We start from the raw sequence: 21,357 nt of genomic DNA on the forward strand, positions 1-21,357 counted from the left end.
CTACTCTATGTGGGCCAAAGAGTGATTCTGGAAATGTTGAAAATGCTATTTCAGAATTAGGTTTGACACTTTTCTTCCATAGCTTGTGGGATGGATTGGATTGCATTACATGTGTGTGGGAGAGGTGTATGTATTACACATTTCTCCCGTCTGTTCTACAAAAAATAAAGTAAAATAAAATAAAATAAAATTCTTCAGCTCTGCAAAACGCTGGGACAAATTCCACACCTACTGGGACTGATGGCATCATCTCTTTATTTCCTCTTCTGTTTAGTGGTTACATTTTATTTTCTTCTCCTTTTTAGCTTGACGCTTTGAAGAAAAGGACCCGTTAAAGTGGCAGCAGCAGTAGCCACGATCTTTATTGCCCAGAATACACTGGACCCAAGAGAAATCTGGGTTGGGAGTCAGGAAACTGTGCAAAACAGTATGTACACGGTGGCTCAGGTGAGAATCATAGACTCATAGGTTTATCACACTGAGGTTGATTTCACCATTAAAGAGAGATTAAAGTGCATTTAAAGCATCGCACAAATGAAGCAGAAATGGCGAGTAATTGCGCAAATGATTATCACATGCAATTGTGCAAATAAAGTGATATCAGAAATGCATTGTCACTGAAATCCCAAAAGTAAAAAGATGTGCATTAATGCTTCTTTGTGACCACACAAAAGTGGGTTTTGTGCAACGTCATGTGAAATCATTATGCATAATTATGCAATTTCCCCAGAATATTCACAGAATAAACCCCCAATCTCCTTCATGTGATAAGCTCCATAGGGTTGGAAGGGACCCCAAGGGACTTCTAGTTCAACTTCCTGTCAGTGTGGGAATTAATCTCTAAATTAACCCTGAAAACTGGGCATTTAACCTTGGTTTCAAAAACTTTTCATGAAGATGAGTTCACCACCTGAAGGGTGTCTGTTAAACAGGTCTTGCCATCAGGGAGTGCTTCCTAATGTCTAACTGGAATCTTAGACTCATCGAGTTGGAGGAGACCGCAAGGGCCATCCAGCCCAACCCACAATTCAAGAAGGATGTAAATGTCCAGAGGAGGGGGACAAAAATGACAAAAATTCTGGAAACCACCAAGGAGCTGGGTATGTTTAGCCTGGAGCAGAGAAGGTTAGGAGGTGATATGTTAGGCCTGTTTAAATATTTGACGGGATGTCATAGGGAAGAAGGAGCAAGCTTGTTTTCTGCTGCTCCAGAGAACAGGACGTGGAACAATGGATGCCAACTACAGGAAAAGAGATTCCAAGTTAAAATTAGGAGGAACCTTCTGACAGTAAAAGCTGTTCAACAGTGGAATATACTGCTTTGGAGCGTAGTGGAATCTCCTTTGGAGGTTTTTAAACAGAGGATGGATGGCCATCTGTCGGGGGTGCTTTGATAGAGAATTCCTGCATGGCAGAAGGGGGTTGGATTGGCTGTCTCTTGTGGTCTCTTCCAACTCTATGATTCTAACTTGTCATGCAAGAAGACACAGTCAAAGCACTTGCAACAGATGGCTATCCAGCCTCTGTTTAAAAACCTAAAACATAATAATTGCTGGCCCCCAGCATCAGATGGTCTGAAAAGCATTGTTCTACATCACAATCTTTCCAATATCTGAAGATGGTTCTTTTTTGTTTTCTTCATGTGCCTTCTCGTCATTTCCAACTTATGACCCTAAGGTCACAGGATTTTCTTGGCAAGGTTTGTTCAGAAGAGGTTTTCCTTTGCCTTCCTCTGAGGATGAGAGAGTATAACATGCCCAAGATCACACAGTAGGTTTCCATCGCTAAGCAGAGATTTGAATCCTGGTCTCCAGAGTTGTAGTCCAAAGCTCAAACCATCACACTATTATGGCTCTTGAGATGTCTATACTCCAAAACAAAATATTGAACCTGACACATAAAACCTGAAGGCACATAGACAATTTTTTGGTGATGATAAATTTAGTAGTTTCATTTGAAATTAGCCCTTTTCTTAATGAAATTATATGGTCCCTACCTCCCATTTCCCAAACATTTCAATTAATTGTATGACTATTGTATTTCAACTAATCATATTCAATTTAATTGAATGACTTCTCTTGTGATATTATTTGATTGTTTATTTCCTCTCAGTGTCTTGTTTCCATGATGAGGCTTTCCATCCCTGCATTGACTTCTATTTTATAGTAATGTGTTTTCAACATTTTAACGTACACCGCCCTGGATTCATTTGTTTATTTATTTATTCAAAGAATTATGGCATGCTGCATTTTGCTTGGGACATTTGTTGTTGTTAACTGCCCTTGAGTTGTCCTCAAGTCATGACCGCCCTGTGGATGAGACATCTCCAAGCCCCCATATCCGCCAATGCTCTGCCTAAATCTTGTAGATTTATGTCTGTGGTCCTCCTAATTGGATCTTTCCATCTGGAATGTGATCTTCCTCTCTTTTTAGTGCCCTCCACCTTTCCTAGCATTAAGTTGTGCCTTCTCATGATGTGGCCAAAATACGAAATAGTCATCTTGGCTTCCAGGGAGAGTTTGGGCTTGATCTGTTCAAGGTCCCATTTGTCTGTCTTTTTGGCTGTCCCATCAAAAGTTCCTGATGCTTATCTTCACAATTCATTACCAGGAGTTTCTTGCAATTCTTCCATGTAGTTACAGATTTATACATCTATGAAACACAGACTTGTGCTGTATGATCTCAGCATTAAAACTTGACTTCTAAAATGTGTTTTACGGGGGTGAGACATGTAGAGTGTTCTTTTTAACCAGTCTTCCCATCTGCACCGAAATGTTTCACTCTTCATATTGGGGTGGGTGGTAGCAAAGAACACTGAGATATATTTATAGTCCAGGGAACAGATTGGAAACAAAATAAGAATCTGAACAATGACAGCAGTCCTGCTTCCTCATCTGGAAAGCTGACTGCTCAGTTTCCAAATTCTAAGCAATATTACGAAGATGGATTTACATTTTAACTAAAGGCCCAGACTTTATGCTTAAAAACAACCCCTACACAGATGGAAGGTACCTATGTTGCTGTAAACCAGGGGTGGGCAATGTGTGACCTGCCATCCACATCCAGCCCCACATCCAGGGTTGCTTTTGTAACCCTTAGCAACCCCCTCCCCCAAATATCTTTGCCCCCAAATACCCTGTAGGGGCATGGGGCATTTTTGCCACGTTTTGGATGCTACCTGGGCTATTTTAGGGCCAGGAATTGATTATAAAACTGAAATTGATTGCAAACCACAAATCAAAACTGACAAGGAAATAGGAATCTCCTAGGCTGCATTTGCGCTGCAGAAATAATTCAGTTTGACACCACTTTAATAGCTCAATGCTATGACTAGTTCAATGCTATGAATTCAGGGAATTGTAGTTTTGTGAGCTATTTAGCCTCTCTCCAGCTTTCATATCTGTACATATCTTGCCTTGGATGATTCTAACCTTAGTCCTCAGTTGTATACCTTTGCTCTTTAAGATCCTGTCTAGTTCTTTCAACGCTGTGCTTCCCATTCATTCTCTTCTTATCTCTTGACTGCAGTCTCTGTACTGATCAATGTGTGATCCAAGGTACAATTCTTTAATTATTTTCATTTCCTCATTGTCTAGGTTGAATTCATGCAAGTCCCCTGTGATCATTGTTTTTGTTTTCTTTGTGTTCATAAGCCTACGTTGGCACTTTCGTCCTTGACCTTCTCAGTAATTGTTCCAAGTCAACAATGTTTTCCACTAGTAATATTGCATCATTCACATATCTTAGACTGTAGATGTTCCTTCGTCCTGTCTTTACTCCTCCTTCTCCTGAGTCTAATCCTGCTCTTCGTATGATGTTTTCTGTGTACAAGTTAAACAAGTTCAAGTAGGGTGATAAGATGCATTCCAGTGCCAAATTAAACCACAAATCTTTATTAAAGCTTTTGGGGCTTGCTTGATTTCGTCCAACTTTGCATGTGTTTGAAATTGTTTTGAACTGTGTTTGAAATTGTTCTGAATCGGTTTTAAACTTTTCAGTTTCTGAGTTTTATTTCATTTAATTCGCTTCAACAATAATTCTGTTGTTGCTTCTCCTTGAAAGGTAAAGAACTATAACAATACTGGTTTTGAAGGATAAGATAGAAAGCAAAATAAAAAGAACAAGGATATACACAGAAGAAAATGGAATGTTTTTCCTTTTTTTGTAGTGTGATTTTTGTTTGTTATGTTGTTTCAGATGTTTAAAATGTTAAGTGTAATTTCAATTATGTCTAGTAAAAGTACATATATGTAGAGAGATCTTGTAGCACCTTTGAGACTAACTGGAAGAAAGAAGTTGGCAGCATGAACTTTTGTAGACCTAAGACTACAAAAGCTCATGCTGCCAACTTCTTTCTTTCAGTCTCAAAGGTGCTCCAAGACCTCTCTACATACTGATTCTACAGACTAACACAGCAAAATCTTTGAAAAGTAAATATAAGAATACATAAAAAAGAAAGTCCCATGCAAAGTTATGAAATTCTGTACTCCTTAATTGAAAAATGCTGGGCACCCTGTGGCTTGTACATGTGTTAAGGTCATTTCCATGAATGGCTAGCCCACCAATATGGTGGGCTCACAGTATGTACACAGGCATTCCTTCAAGTAACAAAGTTCCCAAGCCTATTAGGGCTTTGAATGTCATCTCCAGCGCCTTGAATTCAGACTGGTAATGCATTGGCATTGCTTTTGCATTCAGTTGCACATTCAGGGGTGTACCCAGTTGTGCAACATTGCCATTCAACTCAAGGGTTGTAAGGAACACTCAGTGCATTACTCCACATGTGGAGATCTACACTATTCAACCGCAAGCAGGATCTCAGCCACAGTCTATGGAATGATGAGACGGTAATAGAGGAAGTTGCTATTTGGCCTTGTTCTGCCTAGTGCCTTCTATGTGCGTTGGACTACAGCTGTCATCATCCCCAGTCAGCATGGCCCCCAGGCAAGGTTGGCGAAGGCTGCCTTAACTTGTTAAAAGGAAGAGATGTTTATGCTTAACTCAATTACTTTGCTAACAGTGCAAGACCACTTACTCCAATAAAAGTAATTACTCCACTTGCTCTCTGCTTCTGTTTGGGACAGCAAACACCTCATTCTAATGCTTTAATCTATATTTATTGCATTCCACTTCCCGTAGCACTTTTGTGTGTACACAGAACTTGACAGTTGAGCCCTCATTAATTATATAAGTCCAAGGAATGAAAAGTAAAGCCTGACTGTAATCATCCCACATCACAGTTGCATAGTACGAAGCTACACCTATGAAGTTGGGTAATAGTTGCACTACTCCATCTTTCTTGTAATACTAATTTATAATAAGGAGTCATGTAGCTGCCAATGTGCTCACTTATTGTCTCATCATACAATGGGAAATGTCTAATGGCAATTGAACGGGAATAAAGTGTGAATTCAGGTGGTCTTTGCCACCATTCAGACTACCTTTTACCCCAGATCAGGAATCGATTCTTGCATATGAAGTTCATATTGGCCCCGAATCTTTCACAATCAATTTCGAGCTATGCACAACTGTTTTGTGGCAAATGTCCCTTGGCGCGTGTTATTTGGAATCGGGGGGAAAGCCGTCTCTTTTGAAAAAACCCAAGTTCTGCCCAGGTTCTGCAAATATGAACTTGCCCCCGATCATGATCGGGGCAAGTTCATGGGAGGGATTTAGGTCAGAGGGAGGGTAGTGGGCAGGGCATTCCCTCCCCTTCATCGGGGCAAAGGAGGAGGAGGAGGAGGAGGAAGGAGCCGGAGGAAGGATGGAAAAAAGGGGAATCAGGGTGACAGGAGGCAAAGGGTGAGAGGAGACAAAAAAGGGGAATCGGGGTGACTGACGGGGGCTGCAAAGGGCAGTCAGAGGGCGGGCAGAGGGGGACTGGAGAAAGTGACAGAGGAGGAGGAAGTGGTGGTGGAGGAGGAGGAGAAAGAAGGAGCTGTGGGGAAGAAGGGGGCCATGGAGGGCATTCTATAATGGAGCAGGAGGAGGAGAATAAAGGGGCAGGAGGAAGGGTCAGTTCAGGGCAGGTCAGAGGGAGGCCACAGGACGGAGCAAGCCTCCCTCTCGCACCGGGCAGCTTTCCCTTTTAAAAACTTTTTTAAAATTACTTTTGGCAGTCTATGCACATGTTTTTTGCTTCAGGTAGATAGATATTTAGACAGAATGTGGCTAGCTGCCTGTTCCCTTTCCCTTTCATTTCCTCGCTTCCAACAAAGGAAATGCTGCAAAGAGCACTTTGCAAGAGGCTTTTTTCCTTTGTGAATGCTACAATGTGAATGTTACGTTTCTCTTTCCAATTTGGCAAATTGATACACAGAATGCTTTTGCTACTGTCTGTAAGGAATTCAGGGGTAGCCTAGGGAAAGCAAAGAAAGCATGGCATGGCATCCTTTTCTGGCATTCCGAGGTGAGGAATTTATTATTATTATTATTATTATTATTATTATTATTATTATTATTATTATTATTATGTGTATGAGGCATTCTGGGGGAGCAAGGAGGGAGGATACAGGATGCAGAGATGGCATTAGCTTGCATTTTGGGGTTGAAAACGGGGCCAAGGGCAGATCATAACCTCCACTGACCCACAACCCAAATACCCACAATACCCACAACACACACACAGAGGAGGTTTGTAAATTTGACAGCATCTGCGCACACTGGCGCTTGGTGTTTTTTTTAAAAAAGGAGGGGGAAGCACACTTCCGATTGTCCAATGAGTGCTGGAAACATCACCTATGATGATTGCGGAACTAAATTTGATTGACAGGAAAGGCGCCTTCACTTTAACCCAATTTCTCCAAGAGGCCATTCAGGGTTAAAATACCCCTGATTAGCAGCACTTGCTTCCGGAGGGATTCGGGGAAGGAGAAACCAAAGCTTCCCAGTTCCTTTCAGTGCAAAAAGGGCACTGAATAGGCTCCCAGTGAATTAACTGATAAAGTAGTGTGTTTATGGTGTGAGCCTGCTGTATATTTATCCTTGTTATCCTTTTCTACTTTTTTAGATTAATGATGTTTCAATGTGATGGGTTGTTTAGTTGTGTTTTAATTTATATTATCATGTTTTAGCTATAGCTTGTTTTAGCCTTGTTGTGAGCTGCTTTGGGTCTCATGTTGGAAGCTGTTGTTGTTGTTGTTGTTGTTGTTATTATTATTATGTGCCTTCTAGTCCTTTGTGACTTACATTGACCCTAAGGAGAATCTATTTTCTTGGCAAGACTTTTTTCAGAGGGGATTTGCCTTTTCTTATTATTATTATTCTGGAGCCAAAAGAGTGTAATTTACCCAAAGTCACCAAGTGAGTTTCCATGGATGAGCAGGGATTTGAATCCTAGGCACAATGGAGAATATAACGAAGATAAAATAAATATACTTATTATTATTATTATTAAACTTTATTTCTAAAGCGCTGTAATTATACACAGCGCTGTACAAAGTCGGTAAAGTTAAAGAGTACTGTATATAAAAGCCTGTTTAAATTAATGTCAGACTATTGAATTAGTGAGGTTCATCTATGTGACAACTCACTATTTGACAATCCAGTTAATGTTCCTGCTATAGTTGGGATTAATTTATAAAAATTTATGCTGGCTATGTGCCGTAACAAATCAATCAATCAATTAATAAAATTTAGGCCTGCACCTCCAGGAATCCTCAGCCATTGGCCATGCTGGTTGGGAGTTTCTGGGAGCTGTAGTCCAAAAAAGTAACTTTTCCAGGCTCTGCCCACTATGTTACCTGATGTCCTGATACTAGAGATGTTGGGGATCCACCTGCAAAGCATGTTCTCCACTTACACCAAGCGAGGGGTGGCTACCGGTCTGAGCCCACTCTTCCATCTAGGAAAAAGACCTTTTAATGGAGTTTATGAGACATGGGAAACTGGAAGTATAATCCAATGGCAATCCAAACGCAATCATGGGGTTTAATGTTATTGCGTGAAAGACTACCACACACAATTTGGGGCAATGGCAAGCTATTTTTGGGCAATGGGAAGTCAGTTCGAACGCAATTTGAATTCACATAAATTCGCTGAATTAGCGAATTCAGGTGTTCTGGCCCCACTTTCTTTTCATTCAAAATTAAGAGAAATTCTTCCCGTGCGATAAACTCCAAAACTTCACCTCTCTGTCTGCAGACTGTCGTAGGGTCACCTGCCCACAGCGCAGCCCTCCAAGAAGCACTATGCGGCCAGCGGCATAACTATATATTAAATCTCCCATAATGCCTCAAGGGGCTCCTCGGTCAGGGAGATTGTAGGTAATTAAAAGGATAGTGAAAGCCAACTGGATACCCTACTGAGGATACAGCAAGCTTATTTTCTGCTGCTGCAGAGTCTAGGGCATAGAGCAATAGATTCAAGCTACAGGAAAAGAGATTCCACCTTAACGTTAGGAAGAACCTCCTGACAGTAAGAGCTATTTGACAGTGGAAGACCTTGGAGTGTGGTGGAGTCTCCTTCTTTGGAGGTTTTTAAGCAGAGGATGGCTGGCCACTTGTCCTAGGGAGTGCTTGGATCGTGTCTTCCTGCATGGCAGAAGGGGGTTAGAGTGGATGGCCCTCGAAGGTCTCTTCCAACTCTATGATTCTATGAAGCAGGCTTTTAACATGTAATTGCACTCATGGAGGCTTCTTATTGGGGTGTTTGATTTGGTATGTTTCTAATGGTTTTATATATATTTTAAACTTAATGTTTTTACGGACTTCACATGTTTGACTTGTTATATTAATGTGGTGTTTTCATTGTGTTTTAAAATTGCACTGTTTTGTTGTAGTTAAACATCTTTTGTGAGCTACCTTGGGTCTGATTTAGGAAAAAAGGTGAAACAACAACAACAACAATAATAATAGATGATGATGATGATGATGATGATGATGCAGCCTCCATCCTCTTGTTAGTCTCAAATAGGGTAAACCGATTTAATCTATGGGTTTTACTTACATGAGAACTCACAATTCAGCAACTGTTTCCATGGAGCTGCTTTATTTGGGACTGAACAATAGGATTCAGGCTTACATAGCTTCTATCATCCCCAGCCAGTCAAGATGATTGTGGATGATGAGAGTGGCAATCTCACATATCACAGTGGGCTCGGTCAGTTGTTAGCATTTCCCACAACACCACATCCTTGTGCAGCTAAGACAGGCAGAATTGCAGTGATAACACAACTCTGTGCTTCCTCTCTCAACTCCCTACACTTCTTGCTAACACAGGAAGTTGCTTTATGCCAAGTCGTTTCCGACTTATGGCGGACCTATCATGGGGCTTTCTTGGCAAGATTTGTTCAAAGGAGATTTGCCTCCAAGGCTGAAAGTCCAGCATTGAAACCACTATGCCACGCTGGCTGTCTCACCAGTCCATCTAGCAGAGGATTATCTATTCTTCAGGACAGATGAGAGATTTCTCCAGCATCAGTTTCTTGGGCCTGAACTCACCTGGAGTCCTGTGTCTCGTTCTGGGCATCACAGTTTGGGAAGGAGAAGCTGGAGTGTGCCCAGAGGACACTATCAGTGCTCTATATCCACGGATTCTTTATCCACAGATTCAATAGAGTTTTTCACACAGGACAAATCTTGTGGAAAAACTAAATTTAAACTGAAACCAACCTCCATTTGTGGGTTGTTTTTCAGATGACATTCGGGGTTAACCCAAACAGAAAGTTGGGGGAGGGAAGCATTTGCAGGATGTTTTTCAGACGACATTTGTGTGAAAGAGAAATAATGCGAAAATAATCTGAATGCTAAGTTGGCAAAACCAGCTCCTTTTTGCTTTCGCTAAATTCCGAAAGTACAAAGGAGCTTTCCGTTTGGATTATTTTCACGCTATTTCTCTTTCATGCCAACGCATCTGACAAACAACACCCAGATTTTAAAATCCCATTTTTGCACAGGATTTTACCAATTCACCCTCCGTGTGATAAACTCCAACCATCCATGGCTTGAAAATATTACTCCCGAAAAATATAAATTCTAAAACTCAAACCTTGATTCTGCCATTTTATGTAAGGGACACCATTTTACTATGTCATTGTATTTAATGGAACTTGAGCATCTACAAGATTTGGGGGGGGGGGGGGGGGGGGGGGCTGGAACCAAACCCCAGTGAATACCAAGAGCCCACTGCATGGGAACTTAAAACCCAGCCCTGTGAGGAATGGTTGAAGGAGTCTGGTGTATTTAATCTGAAGAATGAGAGATTATATGATACAGCAATTTTTAAGTAGTTAATATAATTGTAGACTCTTAAGGGAGGGAGAAGAACCGCAGGGCATCCAGTCCAACCCTCTGCTATGCAAAAATGCACGACTAAAGCACTCCTGAAAGACACAAATCCATCCTCTGGTTAAAGACCTTCAAAGAAGGAGAATCTATTATCTATCCCCACCGCAAGACAGTCCACTCCACTGTTGAACAGCTCTTTTATTAAAGACATTCCTCCAAATCTTTAGATGGGATCTTGTTTCTTGTAATTTGAATCCATTGGTTCATGTTCTAGTCTCTGGAGCAGCAGAAAACGACCTCACTCTTCTACTTAAGATCCCTTCAGATATTTAAAGTCAGCTATCATGTCACTGCCGAGTCTTCTTTTTTCTAAGCTAAACATATCCAATGCTCAAAGCCGTTCCTCATAAGGCTTGGTTTCCAGACCTTTGAGCATCTTGTTTGACCTTCTCTGGACATGTTCCAGCTTCTTGATATCCTCCTTCCAAGGCTGTCGCATGGAAGGTTGTTTTCTGCTACTGCAAATACTGGACCGTGAACCAAGGGAATGCTATTACAAGAAGGAAAGTTTTTAAAGAATGGTTTTTAAAAGCCTCCCACCCAAGGAATGGCTTGTTGCAGTTTTGTGCCTTCAAGTCATTTCCGACTTATGGTGACCAAAAGGCCATAAGTCTTTTGGAATGGAAGGCCACTGTGACTTATGGCAACCCTATCATGGGGTTTTCTTGGCAACTTTCTGCAAAAGGGGTTTGCCATTGCCTTCCTCTGAGGCAAGTCACCCAGTAGGTTTCATGGCTGAGCTGGGATTCAAACGCTGATCTCCAGAGTCTTGGCCTAATGCTCAAACCACTACACCATGCTGCAGAGAAATGGCTAGTGCCATTCAAATTCAACAAATGACCCTATATAAACTGATGAAATTAACTGAGATCAATTAAAAGTTCAGCCTACTTCACTGTGTTCTTAATCCCATCATTCTTGGGTGTTACTTCTCTTCTTTCAAAAGTAAGCTGGATATTGGGTTGCAAACACACGAGATAATATCTTCCAAGTACTGTATACTGATTTCTAGTTATAGTCCGGCAGATATCTGGAGGACACCAAACTGGAGATGGGTGTTTAATACTGTTTATTTTTAAATGTTGGATTTCTTGTGAGTCATCCTCACAAGGATCCATTTCTGCATCCATTTCTAGGGAACCACAATTTAAGGAGGGCATTGACAAACTGGAAGGCGTCCAGAGCACAGTGACTAAGATGGCAAAGAGTCTGGAGGCCAGGTCTTATGAGCAGCAGTTGAGGGAGTTGGGCATATTTAGCTTGGGGGGGAGGAGACTGAGAGGTGATATATGATATGTGTGTTTGTGTGCACATGCCTGCAAGTTTCTTGTTGAATTATGGTGTCCCCCATGAATTTTACAGGGTTTTCTTAGGCAAGGAAGCCTCTGAAATACAGCACCTGGAATCCGTTGGTGGTTTCCATCCCAGCACTAACCAGAGTGACCCTGCTTAGCTTCCAAGATCAGATGAGATCTGGTACCTTAAAGGTACATGCAGTTTAAAGCAGTGTCAAACTGGATTATTTCTGCAGTGCGGATGCAGACAGGGATGTAATTCCTCAGTATTTTTGTATCTGAAGAAATAGACTTAAGTCTAGGAAAGCTCATGCTGCCAATTTCTTTCTTTCAGTTAGTCTCAAAGGTGCTACAAGATCTCTCTACATACTGATTCTACGGACTAATCTTTGAATTCCCTCAATATTTTTGTTTTTGAAGGAAATGAGTCATTTTAGCAAGTTTCTTCTGGTTGTAAAAAAAAACATTGCTGTAGTTGGAGACTTATTCTGCACAAAATTTTCAATTTTTTGAAGTTTAGGTGATGACTGCTCCTGGACTCCAAAACATTGACAAGGGTGTTGCATGCACCCTGCATGTTGCTTCCTCCCACCTTAAGAGTGTGCTCCCTGCCCAAATTTTAATGGAAACCCTAACAATACACCACAGTGCTTTAATAATTTAAATAAAGATCTGAATTTAAAACAGCATTGAAGACCAGTCTCTTCCTGTGGGCTTATCCAAGTAATTTTAAATTGTGAATTAAGATTTTGAATTTTAAATGCAGACCATTTAAAAATATGGATGTCTTATTTGTCCTTTTAAACTGTTGCATGTTTTAACTAATGTATTTTAACAGATGTTGTTAATTGCTGATTTGTTGTTGTTCCCCGCCTCAATTGCTGAGGCGACATGGGTAAGAAATATAATAATAATAATAAAGGTTGTTGTTTGTAGAAAGATCTTGTAACACCTTTGAGACTAACTGAAAGAACTTGGCAGCAATGAGCTTTTGTAAACGTCAGTCTACTTCCATGTTGTTTGCCTTCAAGTCGTTTCCAGCTAATGGCAACCCTAAGGTGAACCTATCATGGGGTTTTCTTGGCAAGATTTGTTCAGAGATTTGCTGTTGTCTTCCTCTGAGGCTGAGAGAGTGTGACTTGCCCAAGGCCACCCTGTAGGTTTCATGGCCAAGGTGGGAATTGAATCCTGGTCTCCAGAGTCATAGTCCAACACTCCAACCACCACGCCACCTTGACTACCGAATAATAATAATAACAATAATATAAATATGTCTTCTGGAATAAAAGAAAGTACAAGTTTACCTGGTTTGGCACAGCCTGCAGGTAGTACAGGAAGACTTTTTTTATTATTCCATGTCCTTTTAGGAAATTAACAGCAAAGCTTCGCTGCTTTCCCATCCCATCCCCACCTCAACTGTCTCGGTTTGGCAGGGACAGTCCCGATTAATCCTTTTCAGCTGCTGTTAAAATGTCCCGGTTTCTCTCCTCCTCTCGCGTTCTCCTTTTGTTTCTTGGCCTGCCTCAAATGGTGCAAAGTGATTTCAAAGTGCCAAAGTAGTTTGTACTCAGTAACCTGGGGTTGGAGAAAGGAGGGAAGGTCTCTTGCGCTTCCCAGTAGGCTCAGGCAGAAGCAAACGGCTTCAGCCCATCCTAGCTTGTCCGTTCTTCCTCATTAATAACTTTTCATCATCTTGATCAGGCTCAGGCACACAGGTCCTATTTTTCATCTTTGGAGGGGGTCTGCATCCCATCCTATCCTACCCCACTAGCTTCCTCTTTCACACTCAACACTATGAGTGCTGCCATCTCTCTCTGGAGCTGGTGCTATTTGCAGAGAATGGATCGATAAGCTGAGAACAGAAACTCCATTGGCAGCAAATTTCCAAAGGCATGTTTGAGAAGAATTCAGGAGGAGAAAGAGCATCAAGGATCACCACAGCATTGATCATCAGGGGGAGGGAGTAGGAAAGGAATAGCTTTGACCCTGTCGCACCGTCCCATTTTGAACACATGATCCGTTGTGCAACTCTACTCATTCATGGAAGTATTTTTGGCTGAGCAACTATGGCCTGCCCAGCCAAGAAGGTAGCTAGCAATGAGGGTGGGGGGGGGGGATGACAGGCTAACCCACAGCCTTTCCACCCCATTAAATCTCCCCCAAATTCCCTCTGAGCTGAGTAACCAGCCCAGCCCAGGAACCCAATGGAGTGCAGCATGTTTTAATTATCATTCCCCACCTTTGCCCAATATCAGACAAGGAGACAGATATATATACACATACATACACAGTGAGCCCTCCACATTTGCTGGAATAAGGGGCACAGGACCCCCATGAATGTGAAAAAAACCCACAAAAACCTACTCTTTTGCAGATTTGATTATTCATGAGTTTTATTAATATGTTCTCTCTAGGAATCTCTAGGTCCTCCAATGCAACTCTGCCAGAGGCTGACTACTGAGTCACACTGGAGGACCTCGAGATTCCTATAGAAATCACTTCTCTAAGAATCTCAAGGTTCTCCGGTGCAACTCTATGGCCAGCATGAGGCAGAAGTTGACTGTGGAATGGCACTGGAGGGCCTACAAATGCCTAGAGAAGGATTTTGTATAGGAATCTCTAGGTCCTCCAATGTGACTCTATAGTAAACCTCTGGCAGAGTTGTGCTGGAGGATCTAAAGATTCCTAGACAGAACATATTAATAAAATCCGTGAATAATCAAATCCGCAAAAGTCAAATCTGCAAATGTGGATGGCTGACTCTGTGTGTGTGTGTGTGTGTGTGTATGTATGTGTGTACACAACATAAACATATATACATACACATATTTATAAATATATATGCATACATATCTCTATATATTTGGAATTATTCTCTTTAGAAAAAAATGCTATTTCAAATAATACCTCACTGCATTGTAAAACTTAAGGCTAGTTGTGCTGTAACAACCCTGGACGTCTCCCCATCTGGAAAAACCCAAGCCTGCCAGTTCCTACAAGGGCAGTTCTTTTCCTTTGGGTTTGCAAAACTTCCCTTGGCTTATAGCTGAAGAAAACTGGCAGGGAAAACAGCTCCCTGCAGCTTTTAGAAAGATCCACCCCAAACCTTCCAGCTAGCAGGCTGCTGAGTAGTCCGGTCTGAGGCATGAGGTTGTGGAGTGCATCCACACCAGCGGCAGCTGCAGGCTCCCCATTCAGCAGGGCAGTGAATCCACACCAGGTTTTGAGTTGCTTTATACAAGCATCCAAGGTGCTAAACCTGTTTAGGGTCTAAGATTTTTGATACCGCTTTTAAAAGCTGGTGTAGATTTACCACTACTGCCATAGAAGCCACTGGCTATCTCTGATCTACAAGATAGTTATAGCAGTTTGATACCACTTTAGGATCCATCCTATGGAATGCTGGGATTTCTAGTTTTGTCAGGTACTTTAAACCTGTCTGCTTGAGACCTCTAGTGCCTTTCTAAAGCAGTTCCTTCCCAAATAACAAATCCCAGGATGCCATAGGATACAGCCATGGTATTTAAAGTGCCATCAAGGTGCTAGTACTCAATGAAAACATCAGAGATGGCACAGAGCCAGACTGCCAAAACATAAACTCATGGAAGAAATACATTCAAGTGTGTCCACATCAAGCTCGGATGTTCTTGGTTTTCCTGGTGGGTTCCTTTGCATCAATGCGCAACATGACACTGTTAGCCTCTACCAGAGCATCGTAGATCACAAAGAAAGCTAGATCTTTATAGCAGATTTAAAACACTAATGTGTGTTCTGTAGGGAGGCAGTCTAGTGAATCCCAGATGTTTTGAACCACAACTCCCATAATCCCTGACCATTTCTCATGTTGGCTAGGACTTATGGGAGTAATGGTGAAGACGTCTAAATGAGGGGGCACCACGGTGCCTATCCCTGGTGTAGTCAATCCCCGCTTTCCACTTCCATTCTGTTAGTGGATTAGAATTGCTTGTTCTTAGGCTTTTAGGATAAGGCATGATTACTTTCACAAAGCTGCTGGTGGCAGTGGGCTAGAGGAGCCAGTTAAGACACCCAGACAAAATAAGCCACTTCGTCCAAGTCAACAGGATAGTCTGTGACCAGAGTGGGTGTCTTGTCAAACAACTCTCCTTTATAACTGCGCCATTTGCCAGCTGGGATATAGATGTCTCGCTCTTGTTTGCCCATCTCCAAGACAGGAGCTACCATCAAGGTGTCCCCAATGAGAAACTGGGAGTCTATTTTGTGCGTAGACTCATCGTTGGGTGATATCCACCAAATGGGACGGATGATGGGGTCACCGGTGTCCGTGATCTCCCCGGCCAACTCCAACAAGAGGGGTGCCACCAAAGACTCATGGAGCCTTGTGAACTTCAGGGCGATGTCTATGACCTCTCTGTCATAAAGCCAGGGTGGGATGGAGAACTGCATGGATGGCATGAAGGCAGACAGTTCCAACCAGCGAATATAGAGTTCTCGGTCTGGAATTTCCACAGTACCATCTGTTTTGTTGGGGAAGAAGTTTCCACCAATCATGTCCGCTGAGATGAAAGGATATCCCAGCATGCTTATGGTTAGAACTGTTGGTATCAAGGACTTCAACCCAAGTTCATAGCCCCACACTGAGTCCCTGTCAATGATCCGGAAGAAACAGGAGATATTTTGAGACTGGTAGCCAACTCGGACTTCGGCCAGCTCATAAAAAGGAATGGCCATTTCAGTGTAGCGTCGAGACCAAATATTGGGATCTGACAATGGGCGGAAGGTGCTGAACTGTTTGGGAAGATAGCTGGTCTCCCCAGCATCAAACTTGAAAGACGAGATGCCATAGTTATTGCGGAGTTGCCTCAGATGGCTCTGAAACCAATCCCTAGCTGAAGGGTTGGTGAAATCCAATATGGCACCAATACCATTCCACCACTCAACCATTGCTGGGAGCCTTCCTGTCGGCTCTTTGATGAAAAGCTGCCTCTCTATCCCCACCCCAAAATTTGAGGAATTGTAATTTATGAAAGGGTGGGTCCAGAGCGTGATCTCAAACCCATCTTCTTTGAGCTTCTCAAACGTTTCTGTCGCATTTGGGAATTTTAGCGGGTCAAAGTCAAAGTCCCCATATGCTTGCGTGTAAGTATCATCTATTTCAATATGGCTGCAGTTGAACTTATATTTTTTAATCTTTTCTGCAAAGCGCAGCAGTTTATCCTGGTCAATGTCATTTTTATACAAGGCCCAAGTTGACCAGATTGGATACCTGAATGCATTCTTGAAGGGGATCTTAGAAGGTTTGTAGAAGTATCTCCGCACCATGTATTTGTGGATGGACGTGATGTCGGAACCTATACAAACACGGTAACTCAGCTCTGGGAAAGGTTGTTGTCCCAGAGGGGGCTTATAGGGGGAATCTTTATATCTGGCTTGGAAGGTGAGAGACCTTTCAGTGGCATTGAACCCAAGGTGAAAGGGCACGGAGTCATTAATCTTGATAGCCGCTGCTTTTGAGGAGATCCAGTACCTTTCCAGTATGCCACCAAAGCTGTTCCTGAAAGAATACACATCACTGGTCACAAAGGGCATGGGCTCTTGGGATCCCGGGAGTTGAATGGGCCAGTGTTGAACGCTCATCTCACAACCTCCATACCAGTGTGCATCCCCCCAGAACATTTTGTGTTCCACCACCGTGTCCGCTAGAAACTCCTCCCACCGGACACGGTAACACATCACAGTATCTTTCGGGGTGACGATCTTGATGAAAAAATTGAGTTTCCCTCTGTCTGTCCTGGAACAGGTTAAGTTTGCTCCTTCTCTGGAGCAGGACTCCAAGTCAAGAAGGCCTGACTGGAAGTCCAACCTAAAGACCAGCTCTCCATTCTGGTTTTTGATGGTGAACCCATCCTGACGTAGGTCCATCTGTTCCGTCTTCAGCCTCTCAGCTTTCCGAAGGGAAGCGACATAATAGCACCAAGCCACCACGGCTGCAATGAACAGGACGAGGCCCAACACAATTGCAACAATCATGGGTTTCAACTCTTTGACTGGTTTTTGCTTCACCGGAGTGAAGTTCTCAGGCAAAAAGGTGTACATTGTCCTGTCTTATCTGGAGAGTGCCTTGCAAAACCAAGACACAATCCTGTTCCTTACTGGGGGCTGAAGCATAGATAAAGTTGCTCCCCCTTCCTTCCTCCTTGTGACTAAGAGTCAGCACTTGTTAAAATATAGGCATTTGTCTTCATTAGATGACCCAGAATTTTCTTTCAGGTCCCAGTCATTTCCAGAATGCAATTTTCTGCAAGAAAGAAAAGAGAAGAGAAATGAGGTTGGATGGAAAATACTGTCTGAAAAATTTACATGACCTAAATCTTACTGGCTGTCCCAACCAGAGAAGACTCAATGAATCAATTGTTAAATGGTAAGTCAAACACTTATGTAAACAACTTTAGTTCAATAATCTACTCTATCAATAGGATCCAGGCTTACATCTTTATGCTAAGATATCAACATGGCGGGACAGTTTGCTAAGGCTGTCTAGCTATCTAACCACTGGGTTTTATTGACCAGCTACTCTAAAACTTGGAATACTTACAATTTGGATAACAACTGCCATAATCCCTCAACTATCATGGCTGCTTGCCATGATGGCTTGGAGGTTCTGGGAGTTGTAGTCCAATAAAACTACTGCTTCCAGGCTTGAAAAATAAACCCTCTGCCTCCTACGCATGATTAAGTAGAGCTGCCCACATCAGCACATGTCCCCAGAGAAGTTATGATGTTGATGTTAGGACTCACCACACAAAGCAATCTGTCGGCTTTTTTAATGGTAACCACGACCCTGCAGCCACCATGTTTCAACTGAAGCTGTATGCTTACTCTCAGCATGCTCCCCTTGATATAAAGGATTCTGCATTTGGTGAGGGGATGCAAACCATGAGGTCTTCAAGTTGTTCCTGACTTATGCTGACCCTAAGGCGACTTTATCATGGAGTTTTCTTGGCAAAGTTTGTTCAGAAGAGGTTTGCTCTTGCCTTCCTCTGAGGCTGAGAGAGTGTGACTTGCCCAAGGTCACCCAGTCAGTTTCCATGGCCAAGTAGGGATTTGAACCCTGGTCCCCAGAGTTGTCATCCAACATTCAAGCCAGTACACCATGCTGGCTTTCAAAGATGTGTGCATATGTGCCCTCAAGTCACTTGTTGACTTATGGTGACCCCATGAATTTCATAGGGGTTTTCTTAGACAAGAAATCCTCAGAGGTGGTTTTGCCAATTCCTTCCTCTGAAATACAGTCTACAGAACCTGGTATTCACTGGTGGTCTCCCATTCAAGTACTAACCAGAGTTGATCTTGCTTAGCTTCCAAGGTCAGAAGGGATCCAGTGCTTTGGGGATATTTAGGTAAGGTTGGCCAATGATAGGAGGAGATTGCATTCCCTTGTTAATAATTACTTTTAAAATATACCTTCATTTCGCCCTCATTATCCCCCAAAGGACACATTGCATGGAAGTATGCTATTCTTAACTCATTCCTTGCAATCTATGTTTCAGTGCGATTACAAGAAAAAAACACTCAAGCACCAGTGGAGAATTCATAGTTTCTTAAAGCTGCAAAAGGAGGAAGTGTTTGGAGACATTTGCTCCAAGGATGAAGCTTGGTGGCAATCTTGTTTGTTCAGCTGGTGCTCTGAGAGGCGACCTCAGCGTCTTTACGAGGCGGCGCTAATTAATAAGCACTAATAAAAATGGGCTTGTCGACTTGTCACATCTAATTTTATTTTCAAAAGGAAGAATCAAAATGCAGGGCCTTGAGCAGTGAGTTGGGTTCTTTGTGTATATACTTTTGATTATTCATTCTACAGTAATAAAATCATCAAAGCAAATGCAAATATAAATAAAATCTTAACAAAATTTCACAAAGGTTCTTCACTTGGTTATGTACTTCCTTATAATCCTGCATAATAGATGGTGGTGATATTCTAATATAATCCTAATCTCGTTCAAAAATTCCCCACACTTTCCATGAAAACATTATTTTTACTAATTATACAGTACAGTACTTACATAAGGACTTATTCATTCTTCCTTTAATCGAGACGTTTTATGCTTATTTTCGCCCTTATATCTGTTAGTTAAAGTGTCTGTGTCTTCCATTTTACTTTCTTACTCTAACTATAAAGTCCATTTGTACTATTATTAATTCCTATTAGATGTTTAGGTTTGAGAGAGAGGATGAAGGTAAAAGAATATGAATATCTGGGTACATCAGTGCTTCCTATTAATAAAGTGACTCTTAATTTTCAAATGGATGCCACTCTCTTTCTAGTTTGTTTTGTTGATTTATTGTTAATGAGGAATATTAGTTTGTCCAGTTCTTTCATATCAGTAACTTTGAGTTTCCAGTCTTCTATTTTTGGAGGGTCTTCTGCCTTCCATCCTCTAAGCAAGCAAGGGGTTTTTGCTGGCGCAGAGAGAATGTGTTCCCCTCTTCCTGAAATGCCACTGATCTGATGACAGGCCTTTGTTTTAGCTTGCAGACTTTTCTTTGGGCCTCTCATGAGCAATTGAGTCCTTGCTTGCTTTTCCACATTTGCAATTGATGCTTACAAGAGTGGAGTCAGCAGCAACTGCCCTGGCTGGGAACACTGAATAAGTATGAATATCCAGCCATCCCACTTGGCTCCGGTTTCATTTGCTTGGGCCAAACATGGATCGAGAAAGCAAAAGCAGATCCAGAGTTAAAAATTCACAGCACAGGAAAGTCAAAAAGCAATTAAACCATCATAAAACTGGAACCAATTACAACCATAAAAGCCTATTACATTGTACAAGAACACTTTTCTGTAAAAAAAAAAAAAATCAATTTTCAAAGGCCTGATGGAGTAAAAAGGGTTTTGATTCCTTACAGAAAGACAGTAAGGAGGGTGGCAGTCTAGCCTCTTTGGGAAGGGTAACATACCAGGAAAGGAGTTTCTGACTAGATTCATAGAGTTGAAAGGGGTCCCCAGAGGCTATTAAATCCAACCCTGCTTAATGCAAGATCTCCAGAGAAAGCATCTCCAGCAGGGAGCTGTCCAGACTCTTTTTGAAGATGTCCAGAGAAAGAGACACACGCCACCACCTCTCTAGAGAGTTGGTTCCACTGCCAGACCGCTCTTACTGTATCACAAAAACAGAGCACCAATTAATGCCAACCCAACTGTTAGTATAGTAACAACATTAACAAAATATCTAGCAAACTCAAATATATATTTCCAAACTCATTTTTTTTCTACTCTGATATTACAATGCCACCAATCACTATTACAGTTTCTTGAAAAAAAGTCCTTCACAAATATCGTTGGTATCAGATGTGCAGAGCAGACCGTATGGAGAAATGTAGAAAAGATCATGTGGACACAGCACATCTGGAATTACTGTAAAGACGTTCCTTCTAATGTTCAAATTAAACTTTAGGAAGAGCTTCTTGACAGTAAGAGCGGTTCAGTAATGGAAGGGGCTCCCTCAGAAAGTTGAGGACTTTATTTGTTGGATACATATTAAAAAAGAAGTTGCATGCCCAACTTTCAGAAGTATACTTGTCCTTCCCCGTTTACGGACTTGGAGCCTGCAGTCTTGCTCCTTCGCAGACGGCAAGCGGGGAGGAACAAAATGGCATGCACAGGAATGTGCCGCCATTGGAACCAATGGGGACTTCAATATTTGCAGTTTTCCAGATTTGCGGGGGGGGGGGGGGGGGGTCTGGACCGGATCCTCTGTGAATCGGGAGGGAAATTCCACTAGAATTGGGGTGACCCAT

The 21,357-nt window shown here is 42.1% G+C and overlaps 2 protein-coding genes across 12 annotated transcripts in view; both read right to left on the minus strand.

Annotated features, from left to right (window-relative positions):
• Window positions 1-14,274, minus strand: part of LOC121924171 — a 33,949-nt gene extending 19,675 nt beyond the window's left edge. The window contains exon 1 of one of the 2 annotated variants that reach the window (XM_042455347.1): window positions 12,885-14,274. Coding sequence is in view for 1 of the 2 variants with exons in the window: in XM_042455348.1 (XP_042311282.1) it covers window positions 7,742-7,787 (46 nt within the window). In the remaining variant the exon portion in view is untranslated. Of the gene's footprint in view, window positions 1-7,741; window positions 7,814-12,884 lie in introns of those variants that run through there. The other variant, XM_042455348.1, reaches the window with a different exon arrangement.
• Window positions 14,275-14,332: 58 nt separating this feature from the next.
• Window positions 14,333-21,357, minus strand: part of LOC121924166 (myogenesis-regulating glycosidase-like) — a 718,305-nt gene continuing 711,280 nt past the window's right edge. For all 10 annotated transcript variants that reach the window (XM_042455327.1, XM_042455330.1, XM_042455335.1 and 7 more), the window contains one exon: window positions 14,333-17,857. In XM_042455327.1, the coding sequence (XP_042311261.1) occupies window positions 15,619-17,655 (2,037 nt within the window). In that variant the 5' untranslated portion in view covers window positions 17,656-17,857 and the 3' untranslated portion in view covers window positions 14,333-15,618. The remainder of the gene's footprint in view (window positions 17,858-21,357) is intronic.

This window comes from Sceloporus undulatus, chromosome 2 (assembly GCF_019175285.1).
Source record: "Sceloporus undulatus isolate JIND9_A2432 ecotype Alabama chromosome 2, SceUnd_v1.1, whole genome shotgun sequence".
NCBI lineage: Eukaryota > Metazoa > Chordata > Lepidosauria > Squamata > Phrynosomatidae > Sceloporus > Sceloporus undulatus.